The following is a 15293-nucleotide window of genomic DNA, read 5'->3' as shown; positions in this document are numbered from 1 at the left end:
ATGTGCTATTTTTGTTAGTTCATAATAGATGTTCAAATCTAATAGTCTTGGATAAATTAATTAATTAAATGAGATGGAGATTTCCCTAATATTAGAATCACGAAGACTAATGATTTTGAGCTTGTTAAGATGCCCAATTATAAATGTACCCAAGTTGCAACCACTAACATTAAGATGTTACAAGATTCACTATCAAAGAAATTGAGTCAGGTAATGACAAGAGCTGAGTTTCACTCAACCACTTTATCACCATTCAGATGAATATTGTTGGGCATAACCAATTTAGAATTTTGTTGCAGCAGTAAAGGCTGCAATTTTGGGCATTCTATCCTGGTACAACTCCAATATTGTTTGGCATGAACGAGATATATATAAGATCTTCATATGCATTTCCTATCGGTCAATCTTCCGAACCGATGCCAACTTCCACCAAGAATTTTTAGTTGTACATAGAAGCTATTATAACATACATATCTCATCCAAATTTATGTTGCAAGTTGATTTCATCTAAATTCGAACAAATTCGGGATATCAGACAATGATCTCAAATCTAGAATAAAAGGAATTTCTCTTTAAATATTCAAAGTGCACAGCCACCATAACTACTTAATCATATATTTTTCTTCTTTGGCTAGTTAATGAATTTCTTTCACTAGTGTAGTCATACCAATTTGTTCTTTGCTTCCTTCTGTCAAGACTTGTTGGCTACATCTTTTAAAAGGATATTCTTTTCTTTCACAACGATCTCTTTAAGCAAGCATGAAAATGGAAACAAATTTTATGAATAAAGAATCAATTAGATTCTCATGATAAGAGAAAGAAAACGCCAATAAAAGACAAGCATTACAGTATAGAGCAATTCAAGTAGAAAAGAAAGCAAATAGATTATAGATTCTATTCCATACAAAAGAAGCCTTGCCTCTCAAGGCTTCTTTTGTTCCATTACTCTTTTCTTTCAAAACTCTTCTCAGATAGAATCTCCTTTTCTTCAATCTGAAACAATAATATGATATGAATAATTTACACATTTCCCAAAGCCAAAGCATATGATCCAATAAACCATAAAATTCTAAATAGGATGAGGAAGACCCAGTTGCTGTGGATATTAATACATAGTGTGGCATTTCATATTATAAATGTGATGTTGCATCTTCAATGAGACTGAGATATTAGTGAAATTTCATAAACTCTAGTAAAATTCCCACAGCACCGATATAAAAATAGAAATGAAAATAGTGGTATTAGATTTTGTAATCATATTGGAGTAAAGTGTGAAAAAAATTAGGTGGGGAGAGCAGGCACAAAAGCTTCTAAAGTCCCCCATAACAAAAGAAATAAAGATAACACAAAACCCACACAGGTTAAATTGGGTAATCAAATTCTCTGCAAAAGAAATACTTATTTGTTAGTTTAAGTCATGATTAAGTATCGTAACCAATTTGGGGTTTAAAATTTTATTTTCGTTAAGTAAATTCATTTTTTGTAAGTTTAAAAATGTTAATATGTGTTGAAATATTACTTCTGGTGAATTATTCGTGTGACTTGTGGTTGTTGATGACGCCTAGCACTGTGTTGAGATGATAAGGCAGGTCGGCCATCTATGGGGGGCAAATGAACATTTGCCACATTCTACCTGTCATTGTTAAGGGAGAAAACGGATGTTGGACCTTTTGGGGGGCAAATTGACATTTGTCAAACTCGGAGCATTACTTAACGCTTCCGTTAATGGTATTAACAGTTTTTGGAAACAGTTAACAGTGTTCACCGCAGTTGGTCTAAAATCCACAAATTGCATGTTCAATTTAAATTTAAACCCTAATTTTTTAAGCATTTTCCAGCGAAAAGGTGACTGAGAAACCTAATGGGCAATTCAAATAGCACTGGCAAAACTATGTCAAGATCAGGCGTCGCATTGGTGGGCATTTTTAGTTTTTGATTTAGCCTTTTTGCTTTGTGCTGTGGGTTTGAATTTGTTGTTTTTTGTGTTGATTAGCTCGTCAAAAGAAGGCCGTGAAGATCTTCCCTCGCCCGACGGCCGGCCCTCTTCGCCTCATCAATCATGGGCAGACTTTGAAGTACAATATGAAGCTTAGGGCTGGGAGAGGCTTCACGCTTGAAGAACTTAAAGTGAGTTCTTTAGTTGATGCTAGGTTTTATTTGTGTCTCTGTCGCCTTGTTTCTTGATATATGAACTTTTTCCTTGTATTTTGATCGCCTTGTATCGTAAATATATGAGCTTTTTACTTTTGTTTCAATCGTCTTGTCTCTGCACTCTATCAGATTATGGATTATGGTTGATCGGGAACCTGTTTTGGTGTTAAGAGGTGTTAGTACTGTTCTGTGAGCTAGAAATTCGTCTGAGTAATTATAGGTTTTAAAGAAATCCTTTATTACTTAGCGTATGCAAAGTGATGTTGAAATGTCTGATATAAATGTTTGTTTGGTTGACATATTTATGGTGAGCACTAGCTAGTGTAGTTTGGATTTGTATGGTAGATCCTGAGATGGAATTCCGCACACAGTAGGGTAAAGGGAAAATAAATTTTAAATATTAAGTTTGAAAAGTATTTTTTCCTTTTAAAAATTTAGTAGTTTAAATATTCAACTGTTAGTTTGAATGATTACCCAGTAATCTGTTTCTGGATCTTGTTGTACATTCTTCACATACCACATGCATCTTTGTTTTGAGTTGTATGAACTGTTTTCTACCCATTTGGAGTGCCAAAACTAACTGTTGAATAAATGGAATTGCGAAACTCGAATAATCTAAGTGAAAAGTGTGCTTAAATTTAAAGGTAATAGTCTTAGAGGTATTTTGTTCCTTCGTGAGTACTAGAGATGAAGTAGTAATTCATTCTGATTCAGATTTTGCAAATAGTTTAGTTACATTTTGTCTCGTTACTATTTCCCTATTGAAGAATTGAATTCAAAAATATGCTTTGTCCCATTGCAAGTATCACTATTTTAAAATGTTATTACAATGTTTACATAACTGAAATCTGATGTCCTTACTGCTGATATGTGGTAATCCCAATTTTAGGTTATTCATTTTAGTTACTATAATTTTAAGTTCAACTAGTATTGGATTAATGTTGCCATCATGGATGTAGTGAAGCTGAGTATGTTCACTTTACGTGTGCGGTATATTGTCACTTTCACAATTTTTTTTTTTTTTTTTGTGTTTTCAGTTATTGGTCTTCCTATATCACTTAATGTTGAAATTGTTTCTATATCTAGACATTAACATTTTATCTGTCTCAATTAGGCTGCGGGTATTCCCAAGAAGCTTTTTCCAACCATCAGTATATCAGTTGATCATCATTGCAAGAACTGATCTCTGGAAAGAATCCAAGCCAATGTTTAGATGCTGAAGACATACAAGGCCAAATTAGTGGTGCTTGCAAGGTCAAGGTAATTGGAAGAGACAAGTTTGTCAATATCATTTTATTGTTACCAAATCTTATGCTCAAATTATTATGATCTTTTTTTGGATGTAGGCTGGTGATTCTGTTCCAGAGGAACTGGCAACAGCAACTCAAGTACAAGGACCGTACATGACTATCACCCTTGAGAAGCCTACGGTGGAGCTTGTTAAAGTTAGTCAAGAGATGAGGTCTTTCAAGGCATACAGCAAGCTGCGTGTGGAGAGGATGAACACCTGCCATGCTGGTGCAAGGCTGAAAAAGGCTGCATAGGTTGAAAAGGAAGTGAAGAAAATCGAGGCCTGAAAATAGGCAACAACATTTTGCCATGATTTTTTTGATATATGCTGTTATCTGTTTGGAACTAAAAAAATAAATAAAAATCCAACCAAAACATATAATTCCAAAACTCCTTCCTCCAATTCCCGCTTCCACCTTCGACGATTAGTCTTTTTTCCTCTACATTGACATTCATTGAGATCTCAATTCCTTGACCATGCTGTCTATTGTCGCATCAATAGGACTTCATAGCTTGTCTTTGTGCAATTATCCCTTTTTAACCGTCGTCACCCTTTTCATTTTCCACCAACTCAGCGTTACCGTCCCAATCTCACCCTTCTCAAACTGATATTGTTGCTGATGTATGTGTTGCCAAAATGAGGCCATCAATACGAAGCTTCCTGTGTGTTTTACGATACGCCTGTAAAGAATGTTGTTTCTTGGTAATATTACTGAAAAAGAAGCAAGGGTTGGGTGGTGTAGAGCAATTAAGAGCAATATAACATTGGCAGTCCAAAACGAAATTCCCAACCCTGTCATGCATGCAAAATATGGTTGCCCCAGAAGTGTTATTGAGATATCCCTTAGGGATGGATGAAGTATCTTCTAATAAATTATATACAGAAAAGTTTCACGTAATAACAAATGCACCCGCAAAATTAATCATTGTGCTAAGGTTTAGCTGTTCACAATTTCATATTTAGAATATATTGCCTTTGTATCCCGATGATTTTCTTCCATTTTAGCCTTGTTCAAATTGTTGGAAGTAACCAGGACGCAATGGCACAACAATGATAATGGGAACATACTGAGTCACACCTCTAAAAAAAACTAGATACAGTTTCTTTTTAAAATAAAAAGAAAAATGTTATGCATGAATTACAAAGAATAAACATAAAACCATGTGCAGTTGGCAATGATCAACCAAATCAAATTATTACAAATTCTTGTATTCACATCTAAATCTCTTTCACAGGATCACTTTTCTTCTTCTTCCACTGCAAAGCATTAACAAACTTTGGTTATTGATAAACATGTAAAAATGATTCATACCATTTTTACCATAAATTTTGGTTCATTTGCCAATCAAAAGACAATCATCATTATTATACATCTCATTTAGACCTAATTTCAGATTCTTATAGTTTGTCAAATAATCAAAATTTTCTTTTGTATTAGTGTATATACAATCATATGAATAATCATGACACTGAGTATGTTCTAATTACAATTATCTTAAAGTCTCCATATGATCTACAATTAAAAAAAAAATTGGGGATTTGCTTGCACAGAAAACTGTACACATGCAAAAATACGTAGGCACCTATTGACTGTTGCTCAAGAAATCCAAGGTACTTGCACTAGCGTTCGAACCCATGTTTGGAAGGCTCGAGTTGTAAGTTCGGATATGCTCCATTCAATCACTACTACCGATCTGTTTACAGTGATAAGATCTCTTCATCATTCTAGAAAATAACAAACAAAAAACAATAGTAAACTTGCTCATCTCCATGTCACAGTCACTCTTACCTGCTCTGATCGAAGTTTTGATCTACTCATCTGAATTCTTGACCTTTCCATTTCATACAGCTTTGCACGTAGAACCTTAAATGCCTTAGTTTTGTTCTGTTATAATGACCAAAAAGGCAAAAGACTCAGAAGCAAAGAAAAACTAAAACTGATGTACACAAAGCACTCAGCCCATGTATCACTGTACATAGCTTACTTAATACTGAGGGATGATACCGTATCGCAACTATAGCAGAGACTTGACTTGACATTAATAAATTGCACATAAATGGTGTAATAAGTCAAGATCCATTGCCTGTAAAACTACATTTTCATTTTCTCCTTTGTTATGATTCATACATGTAGCTTGGTTCATGGTAACTTATGAAATAAGAGAAAGGAAAAAAGAGGTCATCTGACAAGTTTATATCATAAGGGACTTGGAATTTCAATATTTACAATCAACAAGTTATCTTTCTATATATTCTATAAAAGGGCAATGAAATTGAAGGAAAGCTGGCACTCAAACATAGGCCTTAATATGACATGTTACAAAGGAATGGTGATCAACAAACTGATCTAGCGGGCATATTTTAATCGATTACTCAGGAATGTAAGTAAAAAATCTTTACCATATGTTGAGATCGTTCGTCTTGGATGGACACAGTCATCCCCCTCCCCTTGGAATATGATTTATTTGGACAGCAGTAGTGGTGGTATTTGCATGCTGACCACCTGAACCACCAGATCTGTAAGTATCAATCCCCAAATCTTCATTCCTCAACTGGAAATCTACCTGCAAATCCTCAAAACATAGAAATCAGTGAGATTGAGCATCATAAAATATTACAATATTTCTGATGGAAATCTAATAACAAAGGTTTATGCACACAGGACCAAAAAACCAAATGCAGGCAGAGAGCAGTAGGGCAGTTTGGAAAATCCAGAACATATTGAAGCTACTAATTTTGGGCAACCAAAAGATATGCAAGGCAGCAGATAGATCCCAGCATATAAGAGGAAACAAAGAAGATAATGGGCAGAAAAATATATTATTATTGATTTGGGGAATATTGTCATTAACATAGGAAATATTGACATTGATTTTGTTTCCTAAAATAACTCTATGTTTTGATTTAAATCCCTCCCGGAGGGAGGCTAGACTATCATGGTTATTATAATGAATTATAATTGGTGTTATCAATAGTATCCGCTATTTCTTTGCTGTTGAATTGCTTGAGCTCTTTTCTCCAATTTTTAGTTGTCGTATTGCATTCAGATTGTGGAAATATTGCTTGAGTGATTGAGGTGAGTTGGAGGGGAAGGAAAACTTGACCTGGAACCATCTGGAGGAGCTACTCAGTAGCTGGAACAGTCAGTTTGGGGGTCTGCTTGCTGTCAATTCATGGGTACGTATCAACTTCCAATACTGCAATGGTGACAGTTGTAAAGAAAAATGACCATAAAATTGTGGCACCATAACAAAAATTATCATTCAATCAACTGCAATTCGTTCAGCATCTCATCAGCCTGAGGAAGGATAGGAACAGAGACAGCACTGGTATGACCTCCTCCAGGCTTCTCTGTCACAAGAACACACTGCAAAATGATAACTGTTTGTAATTTCTGCTACAATACCATACATTGCAAGTCAAATGGCTTATAGTTGAAACCTGAACTCTATGAATTCCACTCTCAAATTTAAGTTTCCCAAGACACCAGCTCCTGAGATTGCTACACTAGCTTCCTGGTTAAGAAAAGGGCAAACCAGAGATTTATAAAACACTTACAAGGTAATTCCATTTGTCCTAAACAATAAAAAAAAATATATAGATTAATTATAGGTTGTAACCTATTATACAACTGAACAATTCACATCTGATAAAAATGGGCTCATGAAAATTCAAAGGATGGAAGACATGCTTTATTTTATTTGTTGCTAAAACAGTTACGAAATGTTGCTTTATTTATTTGTCGCTAAAACTCTGCCTACATTTTGTAATGAATTCACTGAGTTCTAAGCTGAGGACTATGTCACATCTTAAAATCTTGATAGTCAAAATATATCCAAGCATGTGGTACCAAGGGGAGTTAAAACCCAGGGCTAACTGCTAATAAAATAGTATATCTTTGCCTTACATACACAAGGAAAGACTTAGACTAAATGTATGTTAAATTTTAAATCCTGCAAGAACAATGAATTTTACATAGAAGCTGGGATTCTAGAATCTATAAATATGGAAATAAGTTGCTTAATTATTTCATGCTCTCCCAAATGAAAGGAGAAAAGGGAAACCAGTAAACACATACAAATGATAACTGAGGAAAGCGAAAGTCACATTCTTTGGTTCGGTGTCTTTAATCTGAAGTCCAAATAAGACTATCCTACTATAGTTTAGGACTCTATAGCTTTACATTATAATAGCATCAAGAATAATAGTTCTCTCTATGTCACAATGTACCCACATCTGGAAAAACATGCATAATACCATATTATATCCTAGATGATAACATGTTATCTCATATCTTAAAACTCCAGCAATGACTCTTCAAAACCATACAGCATGTGTATTATGTTCCCATATAAAGAAAGAATGAACATGATGCAGATCTACCTGCAAGTAAAATACTAAATTATATTTAAAAAATTTTAGATTAATATAGCACATAATACCAGAACTATAGGCAAAAATCTCAGAGTGTACCCCTGCTTAGCAAGTTCTTGAAGGATCAGACTATTGCCAGTGCCAGCATCAAGTATACACCAGCTAGACAAGTACTTGGCAAAATATTACCACTGCAGTTGAAGACAGAGACAGCAAGGCACCGACAAATCCCCTTCTGAAGCCTTACCACCACACAACTGCAAAAGGCAAATAGATGTATCAATCAAAAACTCAAAGCATAATATCAATGAACAAACCAGTAGCAAACATAATAAAAAGAGATGTGCATGCAACATTATAAATCAATAAACATGCTAACATGAAAATCAAATCAATGGGTCCAGGCCTCTCTCAAGAAACCACATTCAAGCGCTGAGAATCAAATAATAGTTTGTCAATCAATGGTTCATCACACCACCAACGTGCCCCTTCCAAATTTTATATCAACTGCACAAGCACAACAACAACTTAGTCTATCAAAAAAATTAATAACAATAACAATTAAGAATAATACACATCAAAATTTACAAAATGATAAGAAAAATTTCCACAAAATAAGGATACATGAACACAAGCAACTCCCTGCATTCTCCATCATCAAAACCAAAGAATCACAAATCGTCATTTTAGATTTTGCTCCCTATTTACACACATTCATCAAATCATAGGCACTAGGTTACAACCAATAATCAATTCTACATACACCATAATTGAACCACTCAAAGCTCATACACATTAGTAACCTACATTACTCTCAGACTTAATTTTGCTGCATTTCACATCCACCGCCTTCATATCATCCATAAGTGGCCAAAAAAAAGAAAAAAAGATAGAAACAAACAGCTACTCAAACATCATACACAATGGTAATATATATTACTCCAACAACCTTCTTTACAGAAACAGTTTTCGTACACTCTTCAGTGAGTTTGACAAACTCATACGGTTGGGTAAAGGGAGTTCTTTATACTCAGGAAAAGCTTTGGAAGCCATGCCATATTTCTCTTCAATCGGTTGCTCTCCTCTCATAGCCATGAACCCAGCAGAGTTTCTCATTGATCTTGCAAATGGGAACATAAATGACAACATTTCCATAAAAAATACAGGCCAATTTGCCACCTGGAACTGGAAACCAGAGTTGTCAAAATGGAGAGCCCTCTCCTTCTGATGTTCATGAGGTCAATATCAATAACACTGCCAATAATGATTTTTAGCTATTTGATGAAATACTGTTGCATGTTGATCTAATTATAGATTTTCTAATATGCAGTACCTTGTGGAGGCCTATGAAGCTCAAGGAACGAAAACCGAGAAGAGAAAGATCTTAAAACCTGTGGTGATAGAAGGTGAGATGGAGATGCAGGAGAAGTTAAACTCCAGGGAAAGTGAAGCCACTTAGTGGGAACAGTTCTCAATTCTCTTGAGGAGAGGCCTTCGGGAGAGACGCTTTGAGTATTTCAGCTGTATCCGTGTGACACAATTCATCTTTACTGCTATAATTGTTGGCAGTAGACTCTGCTGCCAATATCCTACAATCATGGCCACCAAAGCTCCCACTTCTGAGCCACCTTGATCTTGTCTGAGTTTTCTGATTAAGGAAGAATCACGAGGACCTGAATTAGAGCAACTGAACTGGATTTTCAGGAGAAGCCTGTATGAGTGATTATTGAAAGAGATGTAGTCCACCCATCTCATAAAATGTGGAACATTCTGCACCAAATCATTATACAAAACAACCCATTAAGTATCAATTATAAGACTCCGTGTAACTAGCTTGAGGCATTTGTTAGACAATTTCTTCTATCCTGGATAAAGAATCCACCAGAAAGCATAAAGGTCAGAACAACAATGGATGCCAATTTTGTTGCTTTCTTCACATCCATGGATGCTGCACCTATGACTAGTCCGAGACCCTGAAATTTTCAAGTTCAAAGAAGGTGCTATAATTAATCAAGTACAGTATTGAAGTGTCTTAATTTCAGATACTATGAGATGTTTGACACCTGAGAAGATATAACGCTGAGGAAAACTGTGAGCATTGTCAGAGAAAAGGCAGTGAGGTTCATCTTCTATCCAACCATAAGATAGACTATCACAAGGAACACAATAGGCAGAATGAGATCCAAGGGAAGATCACTAGTGTTTCTGGCTAAAAAATGGGCGCTGAGTTTTGTACATGTCCGCAGATCTTTCCTTAGATAGCATTGCTCTTTCTTCTGGGAAAGTGAAAATGGTTGTTAATAATTGAAAGAAGCTCCAAAACACTGAAATAAAGAACAACAGACCCGCCTGAATACAGATTAACAAGCCAATAAACAAACTAAGGCAAAAAGGAGCAATTGGTTCAAGTTTAGTTGGTTTAAGAGAATGTTGCCTTGCCTGATCCTGAAGTCGCTGTAGAGTTGAAGCATTCGAACGGCACCAAAGTAGGCCAATGATCATAGCAGTAGTTTGTTTATTGATAAAAAATAAATATATAAATTTCAATTATAATAAACTTCCTAATAATATATCTTATTGGTAAAAAAATAATAATAATGCAGACATAATGAGTTATATCTCTGAAAAAAAAACTAAATACAATAATAAAAGAAAAATATTATGCATGAATTACAAAGAATAAACATAAAATCATGTGCACACTATTGCAGTTGGCAATGATTAACATCTCAATCTCTATGACACCATCCCTCTTCTTCTTGCTCGTCTGCAAAGCACTAACAAACGTTGGTTATTGAAAAACATGTAAAAATGATTCATAGCATTTTTACCATAAATTTTGGTTCATTTTTACCATAAGTTTTTACCAGTAGTAAAACGTTATTCAATAATTTAAAATATACTTTTATAGAAACAATGTTTAAGAAAATTTAAAAACCTTTAACAAAGTAGCTATATCCATTAAGTAAAAATAAATTACCTCACATGCATTTCATCAAACAATAAGTTTGAAGTGCCTCGTATCATAGTCCTCTTCTTCTACCTATACAGAGCATTAGCAATATCTTCAATTATGTCGTCAAAGACAATTCTGAATTTATATTACACTTTCGAAAAATGTCTTCAATTACTTATTATTTATAAAATTAATTACATCATCATTGAATAATTAAATAGAAGATGCATCTCTCTTATAATTATCAAATACTTACCTTTTCATTGAAGAACTCATGCAATGTGGTATTAATGCTGCCATTCCAACGCTTTTTCCGATCTAGAATCACTTGTTCAAGCTTGGGTGTCACATGCTCTCTCTTTCCAAAGGTCTTCATCTTTCGACATCTATATATCTCCAACCTCTCCAATGTTGGGAATTCAATAACATACAGCCCTGAGCTAAAGCAAGTGAGGCTTCCTAAACATCCAAGTTCTAAGTAGGACAAACTAGGAAAAATCAACCTCTCTATTGACTCTTTTTTGTCTCCTTCCTCACTTGTGATTATTTCTTGTATTGATGAACACCACTGTACAACAAGTCTTTTGAGCATCGCCAGCCATTTCGCAATGGAGGGGGAGAACAGTTTTCTTAATTTACGACAATCGCGAATGTGTATAGAAGTCAAGTTTTGCAAACTCGGGGAAGTTATAGGGTGGCCAAACTGCTTATCTAAACCTTCTTTTTTCTCAAAGATTTCCTTTAATTCATTGCAACCTACTACATATATTTTTTCCAAACATATAAGGCCTGGGAGTAGAGTTGCTGAAAATAGGTTTGTTAAATTATAGCATAATTGAATATCTATTTTCTTCAAGTTATTAAGGCTTATGGTTTGATGGTCACCATTCCATATATGCGACATCTTTGGCAAGTAACGCAATTCTAGATGTTCTAATGATGAAAGCAACTTTGTTTTTCCATTTGCAATCTTAATCTCTTCACAATCAAATATGTAATCCAATGACCTACAATATTCTGCTATGAAAGTTTGAAGATGTTGAAACTTCCATAACAACTGACTAGGTACAACATTTAACATCTTATGACACGCTCTCACTTCTAAAACTTTTAGTTTACAAAATGCTTGGGCTGGAAGATCTCCATTGCACACTTCAACCAAGTTGGGATTATCATTCAAGCGCAATTTCTCTAAATTGTGGAAAGTTGAATTTGGTGTCAATTCCAATGTATTTAGGAGACACTTTATCTTTTTACATGAATAGATAAAAAGACTCTTCAACTCATTGAACCCTTCTTCAATTTGGTTATGGCTAATAATACTCTCTAAATTATCAATTCTTTCAAGTCTTAGATGCTCAGTTGTTTTGAGCAAGCTTTTAACCCATCCATGTATCGTTGAAATGTTGATTTGTCGAAGCCTCATATTTCTTGAGTATCCGCTCCAATTCAAAGAATAGTAATCTCTCGAATCACCACCTATTCTTAAAATAAAGTTGGGTAGGTTTTGAAATGACAAGAACTTTGGCAAGAGATCAAGATTTGAAATAAAAAGTTGCAAAGTAGTCAATCGAGATAAGGGTTGTAACTCAACAAGACTGGCATTGCATCTCAAATTTTCACTTTCAGATTTCCAATTTTGAAATCTATTAATGTACAACTCCTCTAACTTTTGAAGAGACTGTATAACACCAGGGGTTATTAGTTTTAAATCCTGACAATTATTCACATCTAACAACCTGAGCTTACTTAATTGGCTGAACGAAATAGGGATCTCTTCAATAGAAGAATCAGAAAGGTTTAGGATCTCCAATTTTGTTAGCTTTCCAATTATTGAGAGGTCACCTAACTTGCAATTAGTAATCTCTAATGTCCTAAGATTTATGAGAAATGATAGTGAATCAGGCAAGGATGTGATCAGGTTTTTTCCCAAGTCTAAAACTTTGAGATCATTCATTTCTTGAAAGAAATGGTTGGGGATAACCAAATCTGTATTTTCTCGCAGCAATAAAGCTTGCAAATTTGGGCATTTCAACCCACCAGGTAGTTGCCTAATAAAATTTGTCATCAACGAGGTACATGTGAATTCTTCAAATGTATCTTGATTTGGCCACTGTCGTAGGTCAATGCCAACTTTCATAAGGAACTTATGGTGATATTTAAAAGCTATAGTCAATGCAAAATCATGGACAATACCATGCATTTTAACACAATCTTCACCATCATCAATTAAGAGAAGAGAAGAGATGATATTACTTACAATAGCACGTACTGTATCTCTGAAATCTCCTATTGTCATATCGGTATCACCAAACCACCTCAAACCTATCCAATACCTAACCAAGCATTCAATTGGAATTTTGTAATCTTTTGGAAATAAGCTACAAAATAAGAAAAGTGATTGTGTCTCCTCATTTTCCAAGTAATTGAAGCTTAGTTCCAGAGATGATATAACATTTCTCTCTATTCCTTGGATGCTTGTAGGAATAGACGTTTTAAGTTGTTGCACTGCATTTTTCCATGCACGTATGTCTTCGTCCTTCAAAGCTCTGGCTATTGTGACAATTGCAATTGTTAAGCCATCACATGTAGCAGTCACTTCTCTTGCAACTGAGTTTATATCAGGTTTTTCAACGGTCGAGCCAACAATTTTGCTAAAAATATCCCAAGATTCTTTTTCGGATAACCTCATAACTATATAATTCTTTTGACACCCCATTTGTTCACAAACAGTTATGCTACGAGAGATGATTAAAATTTTGCAACCACTATGATCACTCCGAGAAGGAATTCCAATCTCATCAAAGTTAATTCTTTCCCAAACATCATCTAAGATTACAAGGATCCGCTCCTTCTCCTTGATTCTGTCTTTTAGGAAACCGGCTCTTGCTAATTCAGAATTAGCCCATAAAGGCATTGTTACACCTAACTTGCCAGCAATTTCGCCTTGAATCTTCATAATACTCGGGTTTTGAGAGACAACTACCATCACTACTTCTTCATATATCTTTTCCTCTTTTACTTGTTGGCTGATTTCTTTCACCAATGTGGTCTTACCCACTCCTCCCATCCCATATATTCCAATTAAGTTGATATTATCATCATTAATTAAAGCCTTCAGAATTTTCTTCTTAAGTGAGTTTCGAGATTCAAAAGAGCGAGAAGAAAATACTGAAGATGATGATACCACAATAGATGAAGTAGTAGGATAAGACACATGCTCAAACATTAACACTTCTTGCAGCACAAGATCAAGAATTGCCAAGGCGGCCTCTTTTGCCTTCTTACTGAATCGGTAACGTTGTCCAAGATTTATGCACCATCCCTTGAGACACCTCTTGTTTGCATGGACATCATCTTCCAAAAACTTTTCAACTTCTGCAGAAATCCTGTAGACTTTTTCCATCCAATTTTGAACATCAATGAAGATATATTCTCCGTTTCTCCTGGCAATATCAATTTTTACTTGCACCCTCTCTCTGCGGCCACTAAGTTCCTGCACTCGCTCTTTCAAGTCTTTAATATTGTCATTGTAATGAAACAGGTAACCAAGTTGATCGCCAGCAGCTACAAACAAATTGCCCATGATCTTGCAAGCAATCTCGCCAGAAATTGAAGTAGTAATTTCCATGGCTTATTTTTTTTTTTCTGGGTATAAGGAGAGAATTCTATCAAGTGTGCGACGGTGAAAGAATGAATGGTTGTGTGTGCTGTGAAATAAAAACAAAAAGAAAAGGCTTAAAAATGACGGAATGTATAAAGCAAAGAAAAGCTAATGATAAGAAGAAGCAAGGTGTGATTCCATTATCTGCCTTTGCTATGAAGGTTGCTTCATTCCTTTCTTTAATTACATGTTCAGTATTGGAATATGTAAAGTATTCAGTATCAAATATTCTTTACCTTCAACAAGAGAAAATTATTGTATTAGTGCTTCAGCTGATCCTCCTGCCCGCTTTGCCTGCAAAACTACTTAATCTTTCATTATTGTTGTAAAGTTTAGTCGTTCAGATTTCATGATCCTCATCAAGGTGTATCAAAAGGAACACTTGCGTTAAAAAATCTGTGTCAAAATACATTTGAACACGTATCATAAAAATAATCAATAAGGTGAAAATTTTCAGGATTGCACATGGAGACTGCTGCACTAAAATTGTAAAAATGAATTCAGAACCGAAGAACTTTCTTTGCCTTTGCTCTTACAGCTTCTTGGTTCCATCCCCTTATAATGTCTAATATTCTTGCTTTTGGAAAGAGAGCATCAAATATGTAGAGAAACAAATTTACTGAGTCAAATTTACGTAAACTGATATAAAAGGATCAGTGCAACTAGATAATAACACCAAATTATGTTAATGTAATTTCACTGTTAGGAATAAGGGTGTTAAAAACCAAATCAAACTGTTTTGAGCTTTAAACCAAGCCAAACTAAAAAATTGACGTGGCAACCATTATGGTCACCACAAACGCAAGCTCAGGGACAAAACTTATGAATAGAAGAAGATTGTAAATAGATAACTGCAA

The 15293-nt window shown here is 34.9% G+C and overlaps 1 protein-coding gene and 1 pseudogene across 1 annotated transcript; one reads left to right on the top strand and one right to left on the bottom strand.

The window, feature by feature from the left end:
• The first annotated feature begins 1781 nt into the window (after positions 1-1781).
• LOC123220040 lies at positions 1782-4145 on the top strand (annotated as a pseudogene).
• A 3795-nt stretch (positions 4146-7940) lies between these two features.
• On the bottom strand, positions 7941-14403 carry LOC123221480 (probable disease resistance protein At4g27220). The gene is made up of 7 exons (XM_044644327.1): positions 11029-14403; positions 10491-10583; positions 9880-9945; positions 9724-9789; positions 9368-9586; positions 8775-9040; positions 7941-8073 (listed from the first exon to the last, which is right to left on the bottom strand). The coding sequence occupies exons 1-7, from the start codon at positions 14401-14403 to the stop codon at positions 7941-7943; spliced, it is 4218 nt and encodes a 1405-aa protein (XP_044500262.1).
• Positions 14404-15293: the final 890 nt, after the last annotated feature.

Source organism: Mangifera indica, chromosome 7 (genome assembly GCF_011075055.1).
Source record: "Mangifera indica cultivar Alphonso chromosome 7, CATAS_Mindica_2.1, whole genome shotgun sequence".
NCBI lineage: Eukaryota > Viridiplantae > Streptophyta > Magnoliopsida > Sapindales > Anacardiaceae > Mangifera > Mangifera indica.
This window is presented reverse-complemented; position numbering and strand designations above follow the sequence as displayed.